Source organism: Uloborus diversus, chromosome 2 (assembly GCF_026930045.1).
Source record: "Uloborus diversus isolate 005 chromosome 2, Udiv.v.3.1, whole genome shotgun sequence".
Taxonomy (NCBI): domain Eukaryota; kingdom Metazoa; phylum Arthropoda; class Arachnida; order Araneae; family Uloboridae; genus Uloborus; species Uloborus diversus.
In genome coordinates, this window is record NC_072732.1 from 16,608,541 (window position 1) to 16,623,769 (window position 15,229).

General features: G+C 35.7%; 1 protein-coding gene across 1 annotated transcript in view; it reads right to left on the reverse strand.

Annotated features, from left to right (window-relative positions):
* Positions 1-3,703: 3,703 nt before the first annotated feature.
* Positions 3,704-15,229, reverse strand: part of LOC129216881 (protein dissatisfaction-like) — a 109,555-nt gene continuing 98,029 nt past the window's right edge. Inside the window, exons 7-9 of the mRNA XM_054851096.1 lie at positions 13,328-13,583; positions 10,009-10,260; positions 3,704-3,933 (exon numbers count right to left, since the gene is read on the reverse strand). Of these exons, the coding sequence (XP_054707071.1) occupies positions 10,010-10,260; positions 13,328-13,583 (507 nt within the window). The 3' untranslated portion in view covers positions 3,704-3,933; position 10,009. The remainder of the gene's footprint in view (positions 3,934-10,008; positions 10,261-13,327; positions 13,584-15,229) is intronic.

Genomic DNA, 15,229 nt, shown 5'->3' on the forward strand with positions numbered 1-15,229 from the left:
GTTTGTTCTTTTAAGTCTTGAAAAGGTTTGAAAACCAGTTTCGAAAAAAAAAAAAAATCAATGAATAGTTCTTTTTTTTATTCCAATTTAGGCCCAATTTTCACATAAATTCCCGAATATGGGGGTGAAAAATTACTTGCACATATTAATTTTATGTATCGTTGGAAAGAGTAGAATTTCCTGCGTTTTACGCAATTTGTTTCAATGCTCTGACCTACTTATGGCGGGAGTTTTTTGCTTTTCTAGCTCGACTGCTTAGCTGAAATTTTGGCACTACTTTCTTCATTGAAAACATTAATAAAAAGCGAAGGAATTGTCCCACAATTTTATTTTTGACACCATTGGATAGAGTGAGATTTTTTACTCCAGATCTATCTCAAACTATGGTCGAAAAACTAAGCTTCTATCTCCAAAGGAAAAAAAAAGTTACGATCCTTTTTAAATCAAGTTCAAAAAATCTCATCTGCATTCAAGTTGTTAACCATTTTATTTCCGCATTTCCACGGTTACGCTTTTTGAACCCATTGTTTCTTTCCACCTTTCTTTTAAACTTATGTTTTGTGTTTCCATGGTTACCCTTTGTAAATCCATCTTTCTCATTTTATTTTCTTAACTAGTGGTACCCGCACGGTTTTGCCCGCAATAGAAAAATTAAAAGGTCTTTTGGTTTTTCAGTATATTTACAAATAATTTATGGTGAATTTTCTCGCCATTGGCTTGTACCCATGTTACGGTTCCACGTTAGGATAATTTCGTATCTCGCCAATGGGCATGTGCCCATGTTACGGTTCCACGTTATGATAATTTCGTTATTTACTCGTCCATCTTATGATAATTCTGTTCTTAAAATTGGAATAGAAAAAGAACCACATCGAATTTTCGAAAAATCGCTTCGAGGTGCACACCCCCATGCTACAAATTAACTTTGTGCTAAATTTCATGAAAATCGGCCGAACGGTATAGGCGCTATGCGCGTCACAGAGATCCAGACATCCTACAGACCAGACATCCAGACATCATACAGACATCCAGACATCCTCCGGACATCCAGACAGAGAGACTTTGAGCTTCATTGTTAGTAAAGAAGGTATTTTAATATTTATCGCCATTGTTTGGAAGGGAAATTTAGCATGTTTTTTCTTTCTTTTATTTAAGCGTGATTGTTGAATATACGTCACTTGACACAGTTTTTATTTTCAAGGTAGACCGGGCAAAGGCGGGCAACGCAGCTAGTGTATAATAAACGTGTAACTCGTAAAAATGAGCCCTCTGCTGGCGAAATTTAGAACTATTTTTTTCTTGTTTTTTGATTCTCTCAAATGAATTCCAATCCATTCATTATGTTGTATACGAAATTTCGTTAATTTCTTAGCAATAGTTTCGCCACTAGACAACTTTAAAGTAGGGTCGCTTAGTGAGGGATATCCTGTGTTTTACTCACGGTACTGTTTCAGTTATATATGTATGAACAATTAGGTGGTCCAAAACACAAAAATGGTCAAATTTTGCAATTTTTTTTTTATCATTTCAAAAAAAAAAAAAAAACAAATTCCCTTTTTTTTCTTCTTAAAATGACGTTTGAATCTTGTTTCTATCTTAATTAGAACGGAAGATATAATTATTTTTGTTGCATGAATTTAATTAATATTATTTTTAACTTAAAACTTTAAACGCGTTTTTCTCCATGATGCAATTTTCCAGATTTCTTGCATTCAAACTCTTATAAGTCAAGAACTGATAAAGGTGAAGTATTGAAATTTGGAGTATGTCTTTTTCAAACAAGTTACTTTAAATTTAATTCGGCAAAATTGAAAAAAAAAAAAAGAATGTGTTCCAGACCCCCCTCAATGCACAAATCATTCAAAATTTCCCTACTTTAATTTGCAAAAAAATTTTGGTGTGCGCAGGAAAAAAATTTACTGGGCTTACATGCACCCATCTCACCAATTATGTTAAGAAACGTATCAAGTCACCAGTTCAGTGTTAAAGAAAACGTTAAAATGAAAGTGCCTCTCAAACCGTAGAAAAAATAATTTAATCTAAAATACGTATTACATCTAGAAAAAAACAAAACCCTCATCCTCCCTAGAAAAAAAAAAATTAAATGTGTGTTGCAGTAAGAGTGAAAAGAAAGTTCCACTCCTTCGGCCTAGAAAAGAAGTAAAATACTTATTACAGTTAGAACAAAATAAAAATACCCCAAGCCCGAAAGGAAAAATAATTGAAATGCGCATTACTATTAGAGTAATACGAAAATTACTCTCCTCCCCCTGTACAGAAAGAATTGAAATAACATATACATGTTTATAATTGAATCAAGCTGAACACTTAGAAAAAGGGTTTATTTAAAAACTAAGTTTAAATTAAAATAAAATAAAAATAAAAATCCCCGTAAAATAAAGTATTTGACAAAAATGCACATTACCATTAGAATCGAACGAAAATATCCTCACATTTTTTCCTTATGTCAAACAATTTAGTAAAATAGGCATTACGGATTGCATTTTGAACAAAATCAAGATCGATTCCCGCCCTCCCCAACTGAAAAAAAAAATAAATAAAATGAGGAAAAGACACATTACTATTCGAACAAAAAGAACATCCCATTTCCGCCTTTTCCAGAAAGAAAAAAAAAATGAAGTACGCATTACAATTAGAATAAAATGAAAATTATGCTATTTGTCGCAGATTAAATGACTACCGGTATTTACAAGAAGTCGGTATGTGAGAAAATGTCAAAAAATAATGAAATACTCTTTTGTGCATATATATTGTGCATTTTCTTGAAAAAATGGAGAGGTAAGTATTTCAACTTTATTATGTTTATTATTTTTGATAACTTTTTCGATTTTCTCTGGCAACAAGTGCTTGTTAGGTTTCTTGTTTTCGTAATTTCCTTCATAAAGAGTATTTTAAAAAAAATCCAAAAACACATGCATTATATACAGTGCTGGCCAAATTATTAGACTAAAGATTTTTGTTTTTTGTACACTATTTGTTCTAAAATACTATTTATTTTACTGTTAAAGTACAGTACATACTGTACACTGATTATTACGTTATTTAAGCATAATTTAATGTTTGCAGGTGGCAGCACTGTCTGCTTTGTTTATGTTCTTTGTTTATCTACCTCCCAGGAACATAACCTCAATGAGCTTAAACAGTTCACTAGTTCTTTTTATTAGTGTGTTCCGTTATATTTAAAGTTAGTTTTAGGTAAGTAGTGAGTATGTGTATGTGTGAGTATATATAATAGTGAGTATAAACAGTTTTTTACCTCTTTTTTTAAAAAGTTAAGAAATGATGTAAACCTTGTGAAAAGTATGCTAAAAAGACTTAAAATGCTCATCAAGAACAAGGGAATGCATACTAAATATTAGATAATTATTTCACCGTTCTTTAATGTGTCTATAGTTATGTAATCAAAAAAAAATTAGCTTTTAAAACAGTCTTAGTCTAATAATTTGGCCAGCACTGTATCTATTTTTTGTGGTGATTGAAAGAGGGTAACAGAAAAATTAAATCGTAATTAAATCTTTTTTAAAATACGGCCTTTATAAAACAAAATACGTAAGCTACGTTTTTCGACAATATCACTTGGTAAAGCGTAATCGAGACAAAATAACTGAACATTTGTGTGTGATACGTTTAACATTAAAGACACTCCAAACACAGGCTGTAGTTGCTGTACATAACACTGAACACTGTACATTTATTTAAAAATCATTTAGATGTGAAGTGTACATTCATATTCCTGTAAGGTAACTGACGTAACAATAACATCTTTTAAATGATTTGGAACATTTCTGCAATTCGTTTCACACATCTTCAGCAGCGAGATTCCTTCTTCTAGAGAAACAGTTTATAAAGTCGTCTCTTTGACGCGTGGAATGTAATGAGAAATGATTTCTGCGAAGGCGTCGATGAACGCAGCTTGGAGAAAAACAAAACAAAACAATTAGAACTTGATATCAATAGCATATTAAGTGATCTATATCTGATATTATTAATAACAAGAAGGAAATACTGTAAGGGCATTTATTTTTGCGAAAATGAGTCGCGAATCCAGTCCCGATATCGTAATCTGGCACTGGACACATCAGATAACTTTTAAATGGATAAAGATTTTTTTTTTTAAACACCAAAGTGAAGGTGCTCAATATGCGCACTTTTGGATATACGGCATATTGTCGATTCAGAGCGTCGGTGGTTTTGCGAGCTAAACATTTCGCGAATTTTATGCTAACAGAACTGAAAGTTGAAAAATTCACAGAAAAAAAAAGAGTATTTTGTGAGGCTTAAACTTTTGCGATTACGCAAAATTAAAACTTCGCAAAAATGAGTGCTTTTAAAGGAATTACTCCTCGATATTAAAAGCATTATTCAGGGTGCATTATTCAAAAATAATTACTGGTTTTGAAATTTTTGCATTTTTAGAAGAAATATCAAACGCAGACTCATCTGGGGCCTGATTACTGAGCAGGCCATTCAGGCCGTGGCCTAGGGTCCCCTCCTTAAAGAGCCCCTAATGGCTAAGGTTGTTTTCACCTATGTCTAAAATCGTAAAGTCTGCAGGAGCTCCGAAAAAGTGTTTGGCGTTGGCTCCCGATATCGTAATCGGGCATTGGACACATCAGATTACCTTTAAATGGTTAATTTTTTTTTTTTTTAAACACCAAAGTGAAGGTGCTCAATGTGTGCACTTTTGGATATACAGCATATTGTCGACTCAGAGAAACAGTAGGATATCTTACTGTAATTTTGAGACTCAGACTTACTGTTTCTCTGAGGCGACGATATGTTTGCGCGGTTTGTTATTTTCGTCTGATATGCAGTAACAGCAATGTGATTTTCCTTTCAGAGAAACAAATCTCTTTGTCTTTTAAATGTTTATACCATTTTCTAATCTTCTTGTTGCCATGGCATGGCTCCCCAAAGTCCTCATCAGGTTGTTCTCGATGAAAGCCATTCCGGGTGGTCATTCCAAGCTCGTCAGCTTGCGAGATCGAGATTTTCGCTCACGTGATCGGTTGGGACGTAGAAATGTTGCGAAGTAGTATTCTAATCTACTCGAACCTAGCCACAAGCTAAGTTCTAGTAGACTAGAATACTACTTTGCGACATCTCTACATCACAACCAATCACGTGAGTTAAAATCTCGATCTCGCAAGCTAACGAGCTTGGAATTAGTTACCTGGTTCATACTTTGCGGAGAGTTGAACACCAGACGCTTTTATAGTTCAGTTGCCATCTGCTCAAAAACTGTTGCGGCGGACGATCAAAATGAATTAAATCCCGAATAGTTTTGACTTTTATGAAATAGGGTCGTTCCTGCACTACCACTTTTCTTGCCCTTGCACTTTCAAGGAAACCTTTTAACAAGCTGCATGTTCTGAAAACAATAACGCCTACTCTATTAAAAATTCAGGAGAATTTTAAGCTATAACTATAGGACGGACTGTTTACAGTTTAAAGAAAATCTTACAGTTAACTTAAGGGGAATCAGTACCCTAAATGCTTTCAAAAATTCGATTTTATAATTTTTATACATTTTGAAATTCTATTTCAATCCCTTTTTAATGATACAAACTTCTTTATCGTGCTTATAAATAAGGTTAAATAAGCTTTAGAAAAATGTAAACCTATTTTGATGAGGTATGATTTTCCCCTTTTAAAAAGCAATATCTCGAAATGATATTTTTGAAACTAAATGTTTCTTTTTCTCAAAAACTAAATTGTGTTAGGATATGAAATTTTTACCACCTATTCCATATATCTAATTGCATATACTGAAGTAAATTTTTTCTCATATCAGAAAAATATTTTTTTATAGAGCTGATTTTGTATTGCAAAATTTCATTTTTTGAAAAAAATACAGTGACTTACACATAAGAATTAAAAAAAAAAAAAAAAAAAAAAACTAAGCTTTCTTTCTGTAAAATTTTACTTCGGTATAGAGAAAAAAGTCTACTTAAGGTACGGAAAAAAATTCATAATTGTATCTTTAATAGCATGGTGCGAAGCATACAATTAGTCTTTCTTCCATTCCTTTCGCGTACCACTCAGTGTAGGGGTGAGGCCGTGGTTAAGTTAAACCAAATTTTTTGATTAAAGTATCGACCAATGCCGTAGCTACGTGGGGCTGGGGGGGGGGGGGGACGGTGTCACCCGTGTGGGTGGGGGTGACACCCAAAGTGGAATTGCAAGTTTTTGAAGAATATGAAGCTAAAATGCATTTTTAAGACAGCAAATTTGAAAATTTTTCGGATGGAGAACCCTCGGGCCCACTCGCTCCCACCTCACATCATGGGATGAATACTATACTCAGGATTAGGTTCATATAGTTAGTACTTAGACTTGGTAGTGACTTTTACTGAAAAACTGAACCTCATTATCTTTCCCTGTGTTTGACATACGTTTGAAATAATAAGATACGTTTGATAACGTGTTTGAGATACGTTAAGGGGCCATCTATTTCATACACAAAGTTACTTTTTGCTGCACATTTGAGTCAAGGGCAAGTTACATAAAAAGCGATTGTAGTTTTTATTGGTCTTTTGTATTTTTTTTTTTTGATGTTGCCCACTAAAAATGTCATTACAATACAGATTTAGTTGTTTCTGAAAATTATTAGGACTCGACCGATGCTTCGGCCTGGCCGATGCATCGGCGCCGATGGTTCAACAATTTAGCCATCGGCATCGGCATCGGCGGCCGATGCTAACTTGCAGGAAACATCGGCCCATCGGCCTTAAAAAACATCGAAAAACCGATGGAATTGGCCGATGTTTTTGAAAAAAAAGGACCTTTGTTGTTTTACTTTTTAATACAAAGTAAAGGGGGTTATTGTTTTCATATAAAATTGTTTACTTAAACTTCAGTATGAATTTCTATTTTAGTCACCGCTGTAAGAATTTTTAATACTGCATTCAGGTACCAAACAAGTTAATTATTTCTTTGTTTCTTGCGGCTGGATGTACGTATGTACCTCTCATAAGTCATAACTCAAAAATGGTAAGCTGTAGAAGGCTAAATTTTCGCATGTGGGATGTGCGTACGTTCCAGTTGTACACTTCCCTTTTTGTTTTCGATCGAGTGTTCTAAAAAGCCTGTTTACTCATTTTTTGTGGCTATTAATTACTTATTTCAATGCAAAACTAATATAGCGTCTCAGACTGACGATCATTTGGTGATATATTGCCGAATTGGAGATTATGGAAACAAATATGAGATGGCGAAACCGGTTTTGTTTCATTTTGTTAGATTCCCATTAAACCGATGGTAATTTTTCGATATTTCTAATATGAATCATAGTAATGCAGTCTTTTCTGTATCGCTTCTGTGAACTACAAGTTTGGGGCCCGTCGAAATACATTTTTGGGCCCTATTTCTCTATCACAGAAGTTGTAAAACATTTATCAGAACCATTTTTGTAACTCCTACGGTGTCCCTATGGTTATGGGGCTTCTCGTGCAATTGCAACATTTGCTATATTTTAAATCCGCTACTGCACGTCAAAACAAACTCGGGTGTAAGTTTTAAAAGGGTTTTTCTGCTTTTCTTCCATTCATAAAATTAGAGATTTTTTTTTCAAGCTTTATCTATTGTTTAGGAAGAGTTTAGAGCATTAATGTAAGAAATTGATTAAAGACGTTTTGAATGGTGACATGATTCGGAAATCAAAGGCACTTTTGAATTTTTTCTTCGGAAGTGCTGAAGTAGATTCAGGAACTCTTCCGAGGCGTTGGTGGTAGCGGTTCTGTACTAAAAAAAATGAGGCCGAAGTTTAATGTTGTGAGTTTCTCCAAAATCAGAGGGTGACCCCCCCCCCCCTAACCCACCCTCGTCGTTTCAAGCATTTCTTAAATATTTAGCGATTATTTATTTTGGTCAAGAAATGTCACTTTGCGTATTACTTATACTTGTTTTACCTATATTTCGTAATGCGCCATCTTTTTTGCATCATTAATAGCGATCGATTTTTTTTCTGATGTAAGTAACTATTTTTATGTATTTATATAAAATCAATGAATAAGTTATTTTCGTTTTCATCATATTTTTAATAATATGTTATAGAAAAGTTTCAAGAATTTTCTATAATGCATTTTTTTAAATTTCAGAAAATTATTGTTAAATTGAAAAATTCAACTAGAATTTGTTTTTAATTCTTCATAAAAGATTAAACACAGGGGTGATTGTGAGTACATCAAAAAATACCTGAAAGTTTCAAAGCGAGAACGGGGGGGGGGTAATCTTTGGCCCCTATTACTTAAGTGCACCTTTGCCATAGTTTTAAATAGTTCTGAGTCAAAATATTGCGTGCACATTTAATTAAATTTTTAATGGATTACAAAGTTACTTTTGAGCTGGTGTTATACAAATTATCTTGACATTTGTCCATCTTAAGGGATAGTTGTCCATCTTAACGCTCTTGCAGGTATATTTGATGAGTATTATATAATTTAAAATAAATTGCGGAGGTAGGGAGATAAAAGCATAACGAAAAAGGAACATAGTTCCGGTATTTTCAGACATGAAAATACCGGAATTACGTCCGAAAATACCATAAAGTCGGTAAAATACCGGACCACAATCACCCCTGTAAACAATCAAATTATTCAATATTACGTGTGCAAACATCAGATCAAGTAGTATATGTATTCAGTTATTAACATGGTTTAAATACTGAGTTTGTTTATTGTAGCAGCGTTTTAAGAACCTCGCTCTTTTCATGGTTATTTCTTTTTTCTGCAAAATTCATGTCACTGTTATAGCTTTTATGAAAAATGCAAACTTTTCTATTCATAAATTTTAAATAAGTATAAAAATATTCCTATTATGATTCAATTTTGTAATTTATCTGTTACCTTCTTTGTTTAATTTGATGACTAAAAAAGTCTACGTGCAATCTACGTGCCAGGAGTCCTTCTAAAAGCTATACGAACGTTAGCAGAAAAGCATAGTCGTTCAAGGTGACTATTTTGTAGATAGAATAACTTCGGTAATGTGAACTATTCAGGGTAAGGTTTTATACAACTTGTCCTCTAACTTTTAGATTATACTACGTACGTATGAGTTTTCAACTTACTATCTCATAACGTTTTTGAGTGACGCTAGTTTACGCGCATGAAGACATCACAAGGGAATTTGCGATAATTAACTAAGGAGGCGTTCAAAGTGAATATTTCGGTCATTTATATGTTCTTAGGTACATATGCATGTACAGATGTGCCGAAAAAAACTTGTGAAGTTTAAATTGGGTGATTGTAAAATAGAAATTTAGGTCGAAATCTGATTTTTTTTTTTTTTTTGTGATTAATTCCTTATTCGTAGAAAGGAAGTAAAGTGAAATGAGTCAATGATCCTTTAAATCCCTGACAGTCTTATCAATTTATTTCTGTTAGATTTTTTTTTCTTTTTGCCATCGGCCAACGGCATCGGCCATCGGCCATCGGCAATCGGCCATTTGGAGGAAAACAATCGGCCATCGGCAATCGACCATCTTTGAACAATCGGCCTACAATCGGCATCGGCCCATCGGCCAAAAAATTCCATCGGTCGAGCCCTAAAAATTATATGAATTTCCTGTTCACATAAAACATTAAAACCTTTTTCTCTTTGCGTTTTGGGGGAGGGGGTTGACTCCACAAATTACCACCCCGAGTGTCACCCATGCTGGGTACTATACTGATGTATCTCTACATCAACAATGTGTGCATAGATAAAATGGAGTTAAAAATATAAGATCTTTGGATATATTTTTAACTCCATTAACACACCACATTTTTACCTATTCGCACACTTGAGTGGTGTCCAACAGAAGAGCAAAATTTTTAAAGAGAAATAAGGATCAGAAACAATGTACAGAACGATCGGTCACATGTCTAATATTTCCAATGCACATCCACTGCATTGTTCAACAGATGTGCAGTGAATCTATAGGAAATTGTGGCTAAGTTCAGTTTAAGTTTTAAACTAATGCATTTGAATAATGAATTTTGCACTTACTTCACTCAAGTCTTTCCATATGATACATGTCTCCTATGAGTCTTTCAATGGGTATGTCCCCTATGGTGTCTTTGAAGAAAAGTTTCTCTACGGCCTGCGCCCCTACGGCCCGCAAACAGGGGATGAGCAGCAATAGTCGTCCGAAGCGGGTCGGCTGTCGGGGGTATTTGTGGCGCACGTAGTCTCCCAGGATGCATTGCGCCTGGTCCTGGAGCATCTCGACAGGGTGCACGTCACACAGGCCTACAGTTTCTGTTTAAAGAGAGAAAATATCATATAGTCTACGTTTGTATTTTGGAAAAATAAAAAATTATACTTTTTAATAAAAAAAAGTGAATTAATATAGTACGTAATAGAGCAAGAGCCCACGAGTGCCAGACCTACGTCATAGTATAAAGGCCCAAAGTTTTTCTGCGTAAAGACCTCACAGCAGGTAAAAATGGTTCGCTGTTATTTATGCTGAGTCACGCTGGCTTTGGCAGGAAAAAGATAGCAAAGTTGCAACAAAAACTGAGTCATTCCATGTGAAGCGACCATCTCCGATTTCAATTTTTTATAGAGGTGCAGACATGCCTTTAAAACTCACCTGTTCAAATTTTCAGCTTCCAAGACCCAAATCCTGAGGTCTAGGATCGATAAAAAGATTGGGGCTAAAAATGGCGGGTTAGGTTTGTGAAGCAAATTGCCATGTTTGGCACGGTTTTCCCATTGGAGGCTATTTTGGAGCCCACTTTCTTTTTTTTTAAGGTATCCTAGATATTCATGATTTGTGTCTTGGAAGCTGAAAATTTGCATAGGTTAGTTTCAAACGCATGCCTGCATCTTTGTAGAATGTCCTCCAAATCGGAGATGGTTGGATACATACCACAGGATACGTGACATGGGATGAATCTATGATGTTCAGCTTTTTGCAGCAATTTTGCTCACCTTTGCTACCTGTTTCCTGCCAAAGCCAGCGCGACTCAGCTTATTTTTAATAGCGAACCTTTCTTACCTGATGTGGTGTCCATACGCAGAAAAATTTAGGGCCTTTATACTATGACGCAGGTCTGGCACTCATGGGCTCTTGGACTACAAATAAGTCTAGTTTTTATTTCTTCATTGACCTTTTTATTTGCAATAGTATGTTTGTAGTGGGGTCTGGGGTAGTAATAATAGTTAAAGCCTCTAAACTATGACGTCTTGACCTCATATTTATGCGTTTAGGAATGTGAATCCAGTGAATAAAGTGACTTTTCAATCATTGGAAAGAATAGGTGAATCAAGTCACGCACAAAATGGATGGACAATGTGGAAAAGTTCTTAAAGAACTTTGATACAAAACAGATGGAGAACATTGACGTTGAATAGATTAAGAATGGGGTAAGCTGATTGACACATCCTTGGCTGGGACTCCGCTGTAGAGTTAGTGAAGAGAATTTGCAGTGGGGTTTGTCAATTTAAGGCATGGTATAGTGTTTACATACAACAGAAAATCAAAGTTAGTGTTTGCACCGTTCTTCTGATCCTTTCACGCTGAATGAAATGGATGAAGCCCTAAACAGTACCAGCATGAACTGAGTAAGAAAATCCTATAAGTTGGAGGGAAATCTTGGCACATCATTTTCATGTGGGAGAGGTAGCATCAAAGAGGTATTGAAGCAGTTGGCGCTGTTCAGAAAATCTTCCAGCATAAAATGCAAGTCTTGAATGTTACATTTTGATCGAATTTGATGAAATAACTTGGAACAATTAACATAACTAATGAAAGCATTCGTTGTATTTGAGGATTTCACTGCACGTATCCAAAGTGTAACTACTTTCAGACCTTGGTGTCAGTGGTTCATTCAGGGAACATCCCGGATAGACCACGATCTACAAACCCATTAAATTAGCTATAGTTAGTTATAGCTTAAGCTATATCATAGATATTCAGCAGTCAGTTGACGATGGCAATGGTCATTAATTCGTTGAAGCCTTACCAGGTGTAAAAAGGAGAATAGCCTTTCGTATCGGCACTCAGTAAGATCTGGCGAGAACTGCTACTGAGTGCAGCGTCAGTAGTCAGCTGAGTATAAGTCAATAATGATGCAACTTCTTTTTGAGCTTGTAGGTCGTGGTCTACCACCAGGAAACATCCTGGGGAAAAAGAACCAGCTACAAGTCCAAAAATTAGCTATATATTGTTGCTATTCAATAGTTAGCCAAAAATGGGATAACTATTACTTCTTTCAAGTTCTGCAAGATCTGAAGAGGACAATAGCTTTCACTCAGCTGCACTCAGTGGCACCTGGAAAGAGCTGCCACTAATTTTAGCGTCAACAATCAGCTGAGTGCGGACCAATAAATTTAACTGCTTCTGGAGATTGTAGGCTGTGGTTCCTCCAGAAAATATCCTGGCTGGATGACGATCTGCAAGCCCAAAAGCTATATTATAGTTATTTTTAGTCAGATAAAGATGACATGATGATAGATGGTTGAAGGCTTACAATTTCTATAAATGACAGTAGTCTGTAAGCAGCAGCACAGTGTCATTTGGTGAGAGCTATCACTGAATTAACCCGAGATTGCTCGCGCAAGGTATGACATACCCACATCTTCGCTTTCAGTCAAATTTCTCCCCACCTTTTTTTTTTTTTGGAAGTGGACGATTCTTTGAGTAGCTGACCTATAGATCATAACCTTGAAGGGGTAGAAACGGTGGGGACATTCTAAAATTAATTTCTTTGGAATTGACTTCTACGGGTGTATCATACCCTGCGCGAGTGTTTCTGCTACAGTTCTGAACTAACGCATACGCAATGCTTCCAAGAGACTTAAAATCAAACTAAGATCTAGTGAAGACATTGCATCCCGTGCTAAAAAAGCAAAGTCAACGTACAAAAGCTGTACTGAAAGTCCCAATATGAAAGACAAAAAACAAATTTGTGTGTGAAGATTGTGACAAAAACATTTGAATGGACCATATGGCATGCATTTGCAAAAAAATGTAGAAATTGAATGCAAGTCTTTTAAGAAAGTATTTTATAATTATACTCTTTTCTCTTATTTGCATTTTCAACCTTTTTGAAAAAAAAGTGAACTCAAAAATACTAAAAAACCTCCTCGGGTATGAGATACCCTGCGCGAGCAGTCTCGGATTAAGTGTTAGGAGTCCTTTGAATATCCGTGAATTTTGAGTATGCATCACCAATGTAACTACTTTCCGAGCTTGTAGGGCCTTGTCTACACCAGAAAAATCTCGAATGGTCCACGGTATACATGCCCAGAAAGTAACTATAGTGTAGCTATTCATTAGTCAGCTAAAGATGCCAGAACTATTAGCTGGTTGGACTCTTACCAGGTCTGAAGAGGACAATAGCCTTCAAGCAGCTGCACTCTGTGGCATCTGGCGAGAGCTGCCGGAACCTCCTCATCACCTCCTGGACGTAGTGCATGTCCACCAGGTTGGCAGTCTCCTCGCCCTTTTGTTCCGCCGTGGCACGAGTCAGCGCTAGGGGAGGCCGAGGTAGCGAGCCCAACAAGTCGAGGGTTACAGACCACTGCGCCATGTTCAATAAGTAGAGATCTTTCCAGGATTCCTCTAGTAGAATTACCTATAGAAATAAAAGATTACAGCGTGTCTTTGTCGGTAGAACTTCATATTAGATATACTATCTATATACAAACTTCATATAATTTCAGGAATGATATAGCTATAGACATTTTTCTGAAACGCTAATACTAAAAAAAAAGTTGTTTTCGAGCGTTCGAAGCTTGTTTCGAGTTGATTCATTATAGTAACAAATTAAGCTGGTTGATTTATTCAGCCCTTGAATAGAGCTCTGTAAATGAAGATTCTTCACGAAATTTTTATATTTAGTGTGTATCAAGCCGAAAGTATTAGTAGTTTTTGGTATTTCCAAGTGACAAAAAACTTCTACAAAAGTCAGTCAAAACTAAGTGGCACTGCTTAGGAAAACAAAATATGATATAAATTTTACAACAATTTTATCAGCATCGTATAGTATTATATTTAAAATATACTTTTCAACAAAATTACCGCTGTTATTTAAGCATTTGTAGAGGCGTGGAACAAGCTTTCTGATGCCTTTTATAAAAAAAACCATCCAGTGCATCATCAACATTCTTAGGCTGCAGCTTAAACATTGTCATCCGAGGGAAAGTTCTCCTTCCCTGAGATCAAAAACAATAAAGTCAGAAGGTGAAAGGTCTTGCTTAAAAGTAGATTTTATCCCACACTTCCTGCTGAAACCTTTTCAGAAGTCGCACTCTTATCTTGCTGCTTGCGGTCTAGCATTGTTATTCAGAAGCACAATGCCTTTCGAAAGTTAACCTGCCCTTCGCTTTTAAGGTAAAGTTCGCAATCTTTTTAGTATTTTACTATAAGAAGGTGCATTAATGGCGGAATCTTTGGCATGAACTTTGTATGAAAATTTTTTTGTCTGTCGAAAAACAGCGTCATTATCACCTTTCTCGCAGATGCAAGAGTTTGGCTCTTTACTTGAGTCTGGGAAGTGATTGTAAGAAATTATATGCTCCACGCGGTTACATTGCGTAACACTTGACAGGGATCCCAAGATTAATAATTGGGATCTCCATAATTGCGTAATGGGACTTTCTGCAATTGCCTACTGCGCAGATGCACGAGAGCGCCCGAGCTCATAGACAGTCGTGAAGGCATGACTGGAAAAAATCTTCTGACCGAATAGCGGGATAACTTTACGGCATATCTTTTGACCGCTATTCGGGAAAAAGAGCAAATTGGCTGCCCATCATGTATATTGTGTCAGTGAGTAGAAAAATAAATTAGTTGTGTGTTGTGAACATGGTCTCTTCAATTCGCTCCCTCTCCAAAAGTTGATTTATGAAAAATGTGAAAAATAAGAAATAGCGAAGGTCCTCTTTATCAGTGGTTTCCACGAGTAAGAGAAAGTTTCTGGGTAATTTCGTTTGGTAATGGAAAACAGTGTTGTAAAAAAGAGAGAGAGAGAGCTTATTCACATTTATTAGCAGGCAAAAGGAGTTTTAGAGACATAAATTTGACACAAACGATAAAAATAAACCTTTGTTAAATGTGTAGGTTTTCATCTTTTGATAGATCTTTTTGCTGAAAAGACATAAGGTAGGTGCGGGTATTAAAGCTTGTCGGCTAATAAGGCCTGAACTACAAAAATACAATTTAAAATGTTCGTATCCACTCAAGGACGCATTCGTAGGTAGCTAGCAGTCATAGTTAGCA